The 13,549-nt window shown below is 35.6% G+C and overlaps 1 protein-coding gene across 4 annotated transcripts in view; it reads left to right on the top strand.

Moving 5' to 3' along the window:
* Positions 1 to 13,549, top strand: part of LOC100376657 (uncharacterized) — a 140,774-nt gene that overhangs the window by 103,493 nt on the left and 23,732 nt on the right. For all 4 annotated transcript variants that reach the window (XM_085503032.1, XM_085503031.1, XM_085503034.1 and 1 more), the window contains exons 3-4: positions 5,373 to 5,511; positions 6,267 to 10,553. In XM_085503032.1, coding sequence (XP_085359158.1) covers positions 5,454 to 5,511; positions 6,267 to 10,553 — 4,345 coding nt within the window. In that variant the 5' untranslated portion in view covers positions 5,373 to 5,453. The remainder of the gene's footprint in view (positions 1 to 5,372; positions 5,512 to 6,266; positions 10,554 to 13,549) is intronic.

Here is a 13,549-nt window from a genome sequence, read left to right on the forward strand (position 1 = left end):
AGACGCATGCCATGTCTAGTCACATCATGTATGTTTTGATAGACGTATGCCATGTCTAGTCACATCATGTATGTTTTGATAGACGCATGCCATGTCTAGTCACATCATGTATGTTTTGATAGATGCATGCCATGTCTAGTCACATCATGTATGTTTTGATAGATGCATGCCATGTCTAGTCACATCATGTATGTTTTGATAGACGCATGCCATGTCTAGTCACATCATGTATGTTTTGATAGATGCATGCCATGTCTAGTCACATCATGTATGTTTTGATAGATGCATGCCATGTCTAGTCACATCATGTATGTTTTGATAGACGCATGCCATGTCTAGTCACATCATGTATGTTTTGATAGACGCATGCCATGTCTTGTCACATCATGTATGTTTTGATAGACGCATGCCATGTCTTGTCACATCATGTATGTTTTGATAGATGCATGCCATGTCTAGTCACATCATGTATGTTTTGATAGATGCATGCCATGTCTAGTCACATGTATGTTTTGATAGACGCATGCCATGTCTGGTCACATCATGTATGTTTTGATAGACGCATGCCATGTCTAGTCACATCATGTATGTTTTGATAGACGCATGCCATGTCTAGTCACATCATGTATGTTTTGATAGACGCATGCCATGTCTAGTCACATCATGTATGTTTTGATAGACGCATGCCATGTCTAGTCACATCATGTATGTTTTGATAGACGCATGCCATGTCTAGTCACATCATGTATGTTTTGATAGATGCATGCCATGTCTAGTCACATCATGTATGTTTTGATAGATGCATGCCATGTCTAGTCACATCATGTATGTTTTGATAGACGCATGCCATGTCTGGTCACATCATGTATGTTTTGATAGACGCATGCCATGTCTAGTCACATCATTTATGTTTTGATAGATGCATGCCATGTCTAGTCACATCATGTATGTTTTGATAGACGCATGCCATGTCTAGTCACATCATGTATGTTTTGATAGATGCATGCCATGTCTAGTCACATCATGTATGTTTTGATAGATGCATGCCATGTCTAGTCACATCATGTATGTTTTGATAGACGCATGCCATGTCTGGTCACATCATGTATGTTTTGATAGACGCATGCCATGTCTAGTCACATCATTTATGTTTTGATAGATGCATGCCATGTCTAGTCACATCATGTATGTTTTGATAGACGCATGCCATGTCTAGTCACATCATGTATGTTTTGATAGATGCATGCCATGTCTAGTCACATCATGTATGTTTTGATAGATGCATGCCATGTCTAGTCACATCATTTATGTTTTGATAGACGCATGCCATGTCTAGTCACATCATGTATGTTTTGATAGACGCATGCCATGTCTAGTCACATCATGTATGTTTTGATAGATGCATGCCATGTCTGGTCACATCATGTATGTTTTGATAGATGCATGCCATGTCTAGTCACATCATGTATGTTTTGATAGACGCATGCCATGTCTAGTCACATCATGTATGCTTTGATAGACGCATGCCATGTCTAGTCACATCATGTATGTTTTGATAGACGCATGCCATGTCTAGTCACATCATGTATGTTTTGATAGACGCATGCCATGTCTAGTCACATCATGTATGTTTTGATAGATGCATGCCATGTCTAGTCACATCATGTATGTTTTGATAGACGCATGCCATGTCTAGTCACATATGTTTTGATAGATGCATGCCATGTCTAGTCACATCATGTTTTGATAGACGCATGCCATGTCTAGTCACATCATGTATGTTTTGATAGACGCATGCCATGTCTAGTCACATCATGTATGTTTTGATAGATGCATGCCATGTCTAGTCACATCATGTATGTTTTGATAGACGCATGCCATGTCTGGTCACATCATGTATGTTTTGATAGATGCATGCCATGTCTAGTCACATCATGTATGTTTTGATAGATGCATGCCATGTCTAGTCACATCATGTATGTTTTGATAGACGCATGCCATGTCTAGTCACATCATGTATGTTTTGATAGATGCATGCCATGTCTAGTCACATCATGTATGTTTTGATAGACGCATGCCATGTCTAGTCACATCATGTATGTTTTGATAGACGCATGCCATGTCTAGTCACATCATGTATGTTTTGATAGATGCATGCCATGTCTAGTCACATCATGTATGTTTTGATAGATGCATGCCATGTCTAGTCACATCATGTATGTTTTGATAGATGCATGCCATGTCTAGTCACATATGTTTTGATAGATGCATGCCATGTCTAGTCACATCATGTATGTTTTGATAGACGCATGCCATGTCTAGTCACATCATGTATGTTTTGATAGACGCATGCCATGTCTAGTCACATCATGTATGTTTTGATAGACGCATGCCATGTCTAGTCACATCATGTATGTTTTGATAGATGCATGCCATGTCTAGTCACATCATGTATGTTTTGATAGACGCATGCCGTCAAATGTATTAAAAAAACAGCAATTACGCCCAATCAGTTACAGTGGACAGAAAAGACTACTTTTTGAGTCCTTCTTCGTTGGGATTCACCTATTTTTTTTCGAAATGACTGAAAACAACCTAAAAAGCAAGCCAAAATATTACATTTGTTACATTAGCTGACTTTGTATTCTGATATGATTTCTTATTCCTACTTTTAATTGTATTAGATTTAAAGGAAATGTAATGTCATTCCTGATGTCCGCAATATTTAGAATTCAAATGTAATGAGATTGTAATAAATTCATGATACTGTGGAAGTATTTAGAATTCAAATGTAATGATATTGTAATAAATTCATGATACTGTGGAAGTATTTAGAATTCAAATGTAATGAGATTGTAATAAATCCATGATACAAATGTATTTAGAATTCAAATGTAATGAGATTGTAATAAATTCATGATACTGTGGAAGTATTTAGAATTCAAATGTAATGAGATTGTAATAAATTCATGATATTTAGAATTCAAATGTAACGAGATTGTAATAAATTCATGATATTTAGAATTCAAATGTAACGAGATTGTAATAAATTCATGATACTGTAGAAGTATTTAGAATTCAAATGTAATGAGATTGTAATAAATTCATGATACTGTGGAAGTATTTAGAATTCAAATGTAATGAGATTGTAATAAATTCATGATATTTAGAATTCAAATGTAATGAGATTGTAATAAATCCATGATACAAATGTATTTAGAATTCAAATGTAATGAGATTGTAATAAATTCATGATACTGTAGAAGTATTTAGAATTCAAATGTAATGAGATTGTAATAAATTCATGATACTGTGGAAGTATTTAGAATTCAAATGTAATGAGATTGTAATAAATTCATGATATTTAGAATTCAAATGTAATGAGATTGTAATAAATTCATGATACTGTGGAAGTATTTAGAATTCAAATGTAATGAGATTGTAATAAATTCATGATATTTAGAATTCAAATGTAATGAGATTGTAATAAATCCATGATATTTAGAATTCAAATGTAATGAGATTGTAATAAATCCATGATATTTTGAATTCAAATGTAATGAGATTGTAATAAATTCATGATATTTAGAATTTAAATGTAATGAGATTGTAATAAATCCATGATACAAATGTATTTTGAATTCAAATGTAATGAGATTGTAATAAATCCATGATATTTTGAATTCAAATGTAATGAGATTGTAATAAATTCATGATATTTAGAATTCAAATGTAATGAGATTGTAATAAATTCATATTTTGCTGATAATGTGTATATTGATTGATGTGGTGGTAATCATCATTCAGCTTGTCAGAACAGAGTTGAATGCTGGGTAATATTTTCATATATAGTCAGCTCTTAGTAACATAAATATGTTAAGAATTTGTTAGTGGCATTGCCTATGTAAATTGTTACTGTACTTTAGTTGAAAGCCCCATTCTTTGTATGAAATAGCTTGAATTAAAGTGCATTCCTCTTATAGTACTTGGCTGATGTAAAAGAGAATTGCTGACATGTGTGTATTAGGACATAATAGCACTTGGTTAAGCTGTAGGGTGTTGAACATAAATATTGAAGAATTGGTGTTGACTGTTGTCAGACAAGTCTTATCAATATCTAGTAATTGTTTGTGAACAGTGCATAAGTGTGTTTAATCTTGTATGACTAAAATTTTCACAATTAAAAAAAAAATGCGAAAGTAGTTTGTTACAAAATGATTATATGTACATGTATATTGTATCGATTGAATGCTATGTGAAATATTCTCTAGGATTGTGGACAAAAAACATACAACTTTATCATTTTATTGTTCCCATGTGACACTAATGTTCAACTCATGTATGTAGCTAACAATTTACACATGATTTTCTATGAACACTGAGGTATTAATTAAACATTTCATTTATATTTTAAAGGACATGATTAAGCTTAAAACCTTTCATAAACATTGTTGGCTAATAGTAGTCGCATGTTGTTTGAAAAACAGTGAAAAAACTAATAACTATACTAATCTTCTAGGACCTAGAAATTAACAATTTTGAAAGTATATCATATTCATTGATTGTTTTACAAATCATTTGTAATAAAATAGTGTATTGGTGGAACCAAGCTGTGTCTACTGTTTACATACATCTCAACTACGCCTACTCCTGTAATCCTTCCGGCTGTGGCAGATGTCTCTTGTTTTTCTGTCTGTGTGTGTGTGTTCTGTGTAATATTCAATTGGTTCTGTATAGCAGTTTTGCAACCTACTTAACCTAAAATATGGATTTACACAGTGGTCAGTCTAACATGTGAGGTGCTTTTTCTGTCAAAACTGGAATTATAACCAATTTACAGTATGTGGTCATTTTACTAGCGTCTCACTTTCTGTCAACATCACCATAACATCTCTACCAATTGGTCATATTTGGGAAGGGATGACAGTAATATGAAAAATGTAGACAATTTTTAACAAATTTAGGAGGATTTGTTTGTTCATACATTTTCCATTGCTTGAAAGATATACATGTTATTTTTTAAAATTGTTTTGCTGTCCGAGCGAGGTCTTGTTTCATAGCATAATCATAAGCCACCAAAGAACCTCAAAATATCTAACTATTTTGAGTATTTTAAGATAACTATTACAAAATTATCTCTACTATATATCATCTTTAATTCAATAAATCAGCTTTATTTTACACTAATCATTAAGGGTAATTTTTTGTAATTACCTTATATCAAGTATTTATCTATGTACAGTGTATTGTTCTGTCATGTGGTGGATTTTGTCTCAGTTGCACTGTTTAATTTTAAACTAAATTCCAGTTTATTTTCCCAGTGGTATTGGATGCATAGAAGTAACCTACCTGTGTCAACTTTGTCATTTCAGAACTATAAAGCTGAGTAACTAAGCAGTCACCAAGTATCATTATGTACAGTGTGAATTGTACACTATATATGGTCACTAAGAATGGCAGATAGTACAGGCAGACCCAATGGTCGAGTCTATAAAAGGATTCTTATGCACGGTAAATTGTCTACTGTAAATGCATTATTTTTTCACTTGGTTTTAATTTCGGTACTTTTGCTGTAAAATCAGCTGAATTAGATGTGAACAATAAATAACATCAGATTTAAATAATTTTTTTGTTGACAAAAAGGGTATATTCACACAAGACATATCTGATATTATAAACTCTAATTAGAAATTCAAAACTTTCGGGCATTTTACAATTTTTCAAGCTAGTGTTATAGGAGATGATGAAGTCCCATGATTTCTAATGACTGCTCAGAACATCATGGCAATATCCAAATTACACATTAGAGACAGTAGTCTAGGATACCAATACCAAGCATATAGGATTTTACTGATATGGTTTCAACAGAATTGTTGTTGTACAGATATTTACAGATTATTTTTTGATTCAAATATTATAATGTCCTACCTAATATTTGGAAGCTTAATAGCTCAAATATCCACTGATCCTTATGTTCAAGGTCAATGATTCGGAATGCCCAACACTGGTTACATTATTGAATGTACTTGTAATAACTTTTATGTACACACACCTGCAGATAAAGTCTCTATTAGCTGGTGACTGTGGCTCACCAATTGGTTAGCTATATTCACATGTAGCTTAATCCAACCATATTTGCATGAATGAGTTGAGTTTACACAGTCTAGAAATCGATACAATTTTCAAAGGTTTGGCAGCGTGACTGCATTTGCTGTGTAGAAGGTTACAACAGTTTACATTTAATTATATATTTTATTTCGATATAGATTCTGAAAACAGACCAGATGGTGCCTCCACGCTACCGCCTCCATCAGCCACCAATACTGAAAGATGCGATTGCTGTCCATATGGATACCACATAGATCTAGATTTCTTGAAATTCTGTGACAATATTACCAGCGGGGCAAATCTAGCTAAGATCCGCAGTTTCCGAAGATCTCGTACAAGAACCCGGCGTACTCAGACACCGTCTCCAAGTGGACGGATTCCACCATCTATTCCTGTGAGATCTTCCTCATTGCCTGGAATTGGCAGATCCAGATTGTATTCCTCTTCTGACTCAGAATCAGATATTTATCCTGCAACTGACGATGAGACATTTGCACTTGCGTACAGCCACTTTGCCAACCAACTACAAAAGTTTTCTAGTGATGGAAATTTTGCTTGTGAACCACCAAGGGCTTTCAGAGAAGTATTTGATCCTGATGTAGATGTATCATCAGACACCCAAAGTCTTCCAGCATTTCCTGGGGATGTTGGTTTGTGTGATGTGGACAGTGACTATGGAAGATATCCGCGTAAACAAAGCCTTCCTATTGTACCATCAGTGCCTTCATACTTCAGTTCATCATCTTCTAATCCACCAGGATCATCAACCACCACCATCTCCCCACTTAGTCTTACTCTCAGCCACACCCATAGTGGTTCGGCTAGTTCTTTATCATCTAGCAGCTCAAGTCAGTTCTCTCCAATTCATACTATACAGTCCATAAATGGAGTCACTTCTCAACAGATTGCTTCCAATCTGGGATCATTCCTGCACCCTTCTCGTTATAGCCCAGCGCCATCTGGATCCTCAACACCATCATCAAGCCAGAGCCAGTCGACTCTATCTCATATCCGGGACCAGATGGCACTAAGTTTACAACGGCTGAGGGAACTTGAGGAACAAGTTAAAGCAATACCAGTTTTACATGTGAAAATTAATGTACTTAAAGAGGAGAAGAGACTTCTTACAATGCAAGTCAAATCTCGGAAAAATCGGCAACAGAAAACAATTGATGATCTTTACAATGTGAACAATGAACAGTCGTCAATGTCAAAAGTTGCCAAGGCAATCAACTGTCAATCAAAAGTAGCTTCAACTCAGGCTGATATTATATTATCTGATTTAAAAAAAGACTATGAGTCCGTAGGTGTACAAGTTAATATTAATGCAAATGCTAATAATACCAGTGATGTTTTGACCACTAAACAAAGTGTTGTATCCACAACTGTTAAAAGTATGAGAGAAATACAAACTCAACATAAAGCCCAATTTGTGGCACCAGCAATTGCTAAGGTGATGTGTGATACTGGGGTTGGATTTATTAACGTCAACAAAGTGGAGTGTGATAAATGTAGGAATAAAAATACTCAGAGCATTGGAATCGGGGATGGGGATATACGAGAAGAAATAAAGCCGAAACAAAGAAATGTGGGGTCGTCCACAGTGGATAAAGTAAAAAGACATTCCACTGTGGGAACCAACACAAAGCCCAAGGTGACTAGAGACAAAGCTATTGAAGTAAAGATATCCAATGTGACACAGGCAACCAATACTACTCCCCCATTACGAAAAGACAAGTCTACTATGGTTGTCATAGCAACCATGGATGAACACGCAGTTAACACAGATTTGACACATAAGGATATAACTGAAAAAAAGTGTACAAATGACATGTGGACAAACACAGATCGCATTTCACAACATGTGAAAGCTGTGAATACAGAAGTTGCTTCCAAGCGACTGGACTATCGGCAGATCAGGAAACCACCACGTCCTGTTAGACACACTGCTATGAATACCATAGAAATAAGTAAGCCGGATAAACTATTCAATGATTGTGGTGTTGGTACTGGCACTGTTAACAATTACGTCAATACAGGAATTAATCCGCTGGTGGTTTTGACCTGTGCAAAAGCTACAAATACCACACCTTGTATTTATCAATCTGTTGCTACCATTACAGAAAGAAATACTAAAGATGTCGGTGCCAATACTCTGCCCAAATTACCAGGTAAAAGTAAAGGTGTGTCTGCTAATATCAAAAACATGAATGATAAACATACGGAAACTGACTGGATTAGAATCAGCATTGCTACAAACACTCCTTGTAGAGTAACCAAGGACACTGGCACTCATCAGGACATTGCTATGACAACCAATATACTAAGTAATGATGTAATGACGAACTGGAAGGATATACAAGAACGAGGTCAGAAAACTGACTTTAAGGAATATTTTAATGTTGGTGTTACTGAAAAGTCACTTGATACTGTGAGAGATTTTAAGAGTGTTGCTGTTGGGGAGTCCAAGACAACAGATGTTTGTGATAAATGTGCTACTAAAAAAAACAGGACTATAGCAGTAGGAGTGTGTAGCATCAAGGATTCAATCTGTGATCGATGTACTAACATGAAAAGCAGAACAATTGGAGTTGGAAACTGTACTGTATCTGATAGTTTGTGCATGTCTTGCATTCAGACTAAATCAACCAGGACTATTGGTGCTGGATCATGTAGTGTCCATGATATACTTTGCTATAAGTGTGCTATGATGAACTGTGTCAATAAAGCAGTCGGTGATCAACAAATTACTGATGCTATTTGTAACGTTTGCAAAAAGCCACCGCAAAGACATATTGGTGTTGGAATCGGGGCTGTAAACGACGTGCTCTGTGACAAGTGCCAAGTTTTCAATTTTGTTAATCAGGCAGTTGGAGACTGTACCATAACTGACCGTCTTTGCGATCGGTGCGACACTCTCAAGATGGCAGATGCTGCTGTTGATTGTGCAGTTTTTATGGACCAATATAGATCAGTTGCCGTTGGCGATGGAAACGTTACTTTCAATGATGCATCAGTCAGTACTGATGTCATCACTATGGCCAATGTTGCTATGGAAACTGACCAGACTGTTAAAGTCAACACAGCCGTTGGAGACAATAATGTTAAGAATGATGCCATTGAAACCAGACCAGTATCCATGGTTACCACTGCCTCAGGACTAGAAGAAGTGGCACTCAGGAATGTTGGTTCAGGCACAGTGCCAGTTATTCACATTAGCTCAGGTGTTGGCAGTGGTAATGTACGTACTTCAACAGTTGGAGTCGGCAGTGAAAAATTACAAACAAATTCAGTGAATACTGCCACAGAGAAAATAAACGTTATTCATGCATCAGTTGATGCTTTCAAAATACCTGTTAAAAATCAAACAACAGAAACAAACCAGATCAAAACAACGTCAACTGGAGTCGGAAATAATACTGTGTTATCTTCTGCATCAACGTGCACTGATGCAATTGCTGTTATGACTTCAGCAACAGAAACTGAAAAGGTTAAAACTGTATCAGTTGGTGTCGGAAAAAGTCATGTTTATTTGTCAACCGGAATGTCAACTGATATTACACCTGTTAAAAATACTGGAATGGTGACTGATCATGTTAAAACCGTCAGTACTGGTGTTGGAGAAAAGTTTGTTTCACTGTTATCTGTTGGCATGACAACAGATAAAGTAGCATTGAAGTCATCATCGACTGAGACTGATTGTATCAAGACAACAAATACCGGTGTTGGGGAGAGGTCAGTTTTTATGTTGACAACTGGAACTTTGACTGATGTTGTTGAAAAACGAACTTTAGCAACAGAGACTAATTGTGTACAGACAGCAGATATAGGTATAGGAGAAAAGACAGCTATGACATCAGTAGGCATGGAAACTGATCAGATAGCAGTACGAACATTGTCAACTGAAACAGAACGAATTAATCTGATAAATACAGGTGTGGGAGGTAAGTCCGTGGACATGAAAACGACCAGCACAATAACTGATGCAGTACACACTGTTAGTGTAGGTGTTGGTCTAGAAGAAACTCTGAGTAAAAATAATGCTTCATCATCTACTGCCCAAACAGTGGAGACTAGTGCTGATAATGTGAATTCCATCTCTACCAGCAAACAGAATGTTGTCACACAAATACCACAAAACATCACAAATAATATTGCCACTCACCAAAAGGTTGCAGTTGGAACGGTTCAGATGCCCTCCCCTAGGAAGGTACCTCATTTAACTATGCAACCTTTGACTGCTGGTGCCCTGATGGAGAACAGGAATGTTACCATGGTAACAGAGAATGTCATCAAGACAACAGATGTTCGTTCAACTGCTTCATCACATCAAAATGTAGTCATCTCAGGGAATGGTGTGAACAGTGAACGTAAACAGAGTGATTATGAGTCGATTGAAGGATATAATGATCATAATGGATTTGAAAACAGACATGCATTATTGGGTAAGTCATCACTCAAAAAATGGTTTTGCTTAAAGTGCCTGTGCAATGCCCACCCTCACATTTTCCATTTTAGATCTGTGTCCCACTGAAATGGGCAGTTATTGATTTTTTTGCTGAAAATGATTACTCGTATCCAAGTAAATTTGGGATATTTCTCGTGTTGTAGCCACGCCTACTTATCCTGAAACGGTCGACTGTTTCCGGATTTCCGACTCTCGCCGAAAGTGCGCCACCAAATGACAAATATGTGAGAGGAAGTCATACCCTCGAGCCGTAATAACACTGGTCATTCAGTTTAGTTTTAAACGATATACATTTTTCGGTCGGCGTTTTATCTTCTTTTTTTTTGTCTATTTAATTTTTTTTTGAGAGAGAGTTTTTAGTTGTTGTGTTGTGTTGTGGGCAGTTGCAGTGAAACGTATAGTCATAGTGTATGTATTCACACGTTTCTAATCGATCCGAAGGTGCGACATCAGTGGACGAAAGCCACTTAACGTAAACCTGGCGCAACACTTTTGAAAGAAATAGATTCCGGACCAGCCCATGATCACCGAGGCGGATTTTAGAAGAGAGAGAGAGACGTCCGGCAAGTGTTTCAAATGAGTTGACTTTTTTTGCGATCGTGATTATCGTTTTATCGTTTAGTCCCTTTTAGGTAAAAGGTAGCAATAATTTTGACAATGACACGAAAACGAAGCGTCGGACAAACAGGAAATTACACAGCCCTTACACACTTCTAATTGTTTTCATTTTCGAAGGCTGAAAGTTTCTGAATTGTTTGGTGATTGGTGTTGAATGTCGAATTCACACCTCTGTTCTTTTTTTACCTCCATGCTTGCAGCTTGATCTGCGTAATAATTTATGAAATAAGAATTCGGGCTTGGTCGATGTGTTTACACCAAATGAAGTTTTAATGTGATGTTATAATTATGGCAATGACGCCATGGATCACGCTAACTCGAATCCACTCTGAATTTATCTGTATGTGTGTCGATCTCGATTATTTTTGTTATCCAATTAAACGCCGCTTTTAACGCACTTGCCCTCGTCGTGACCCGACGCGTTCACCTATTTCAACAAAAAGTCAATTTATTTCCATGCGGCTGTCATTTATTTAGTAACTGTGATTTGTCGTTTTTGACTCCCGTGTGCGAAGCACAAAAAGGGAGTCTTTGCAGTTAGTTTGTCTGTGTGTGTGTATGTGTGTGTGTATGTGTGTCCGTCTGTTCCACTGATATCTCAAGAACCATACATCAGTTTTTGATGAAACTTGGTGCATAGATGCTCTGGACCAATGCGCAGATTTGATTAGGTTTTGGTAAAAATCCATGCATATTAATTACCTAATTTGCATGATAATTAGCTGATTTTTGGCTGTTTCATGACTGTTCCACTGATATCTAAAGAACCACTCATTGGATTTTGATGAAACTTGGCACACAGATGCTCCAAACTAATGCGCAGATTTGATTAGTTTTGGGTAAAAATCTGTGCAATATTAATTACCTAATTTGCATAATGATTAATCAATTTTTGGCTTTTCCACTGATATCTCAAGTACTAATCATCACATTTCAATAAAACTTGGTACATAGATGTCATAGGACACTGCACAAACCTGAAAGTTTTTAGGGTAATATCAGTAGATATTAATTACCTAATTAGCATAATTAATTAATTTTCAGCTTTTGATATTTCAAGTACTAATCATCACATTTCAATGACACTTGGTACATAGATGTCATAGGACACTGCACAGACCTGAAAGTTTTTAGGGTAATACGAGTACATATTAATTACCTAATTAGCATAATTAATTAATTTTCAGCTTTTGATATTTCAAGTAGTAATCATCACATTTCAATGAAATTTGGTACATGGATGTCATAGGACACTGCACAGACCTGATAGTTTTTAAGGTAATACGAGTACATATTAATTACCTAATTTGCATAATTAATTAATTTTCAGCTTTTGATATTTCAAGTACTAATCATCACATTTCAATGACACTTGGTACATAGACATCATAGGACACTGCACAGACCTGATAGTTTTAGGCTAATATCAGTATATATTAATTATCTAATTTGCATAATTAATTAATTTCCAGCTTTTGATATATCAAGTAGTAATCATATTTCAATGAGACTTGCTACATAGATCTTCTAGGATTATGCAGAGACCTAATTAGTTTTAATTGGATATTAATTACCTAATTTGCATAATGTTCCACTGATATATAAAGAACCACAAATTGGATTTTAATGAAACTTTTAAAGAGAACTATGCAGAAACCCAATTAGTTTTTGGTAAATATTTATGCTTATTAATCTCCTAATTAACATAATTAATTAACACTGATATCTCAATTACTGATCATCACATTTGAATAAAATTTGGTACATAAATGCTCTAGGACAATAGACAGGCCTGATTAATTTTGGGTTAAAATTTGTTCATATTAATTCTCTAATTAGCATAATAATTCATAATTTTTTTGTTCTGTTCTGTTCATATTAGTTACCTGATGTACATAATTAGTTTTCAGCTTTTCTATCAATATCTCATGTACAAGTAATTTTGAATTAATTTTTAATGTGTCTTCAATACTCTCAGCACACGGGAGTTCTTTCTAAGCTTTCTTTGATTTTAATTATTTTATATTGATCACTATAGTCTAATGTTTAGAATGTCAGAATATGTTCTCTTTTATTTTAATTTTGAAAGTTTTACTCAGACGATCGATGAAATAAAACAGTGTAGTGACGTGCCTAGTAACCTGCTAAATAACGAGATAATTCTGACGTCAAATTCTATTTTGTTCAGCGACAGTGTACAAACATGCGCTGGTGTCGGTGACGATCACGGTGACCAGCTACACCAGAACGGACATATTTCGCATCTTAACTCATGCAACAAAAATTGATACTATGTGTTCATTATGGTCCATTCTTCCTCAACGAACAAGTACATAAGTGACAATTTAGTCAAAG

The sequence above is a fragment of the Saccoglossus kowalevskii genome, chromosome 9 (assembly GCF_978046115.1).
Source record: "Saccoglossus kowalevskii chromosome 9, keSacKowa6.1, whole genome shotgun sequence".
NCBI classification, from domain to species: Eukaryota; Metazoa; Hemichordata; class Enteropneusta; family Harrimaniidae; genus Saccoglossus; species Saccoglossus kowalevskii.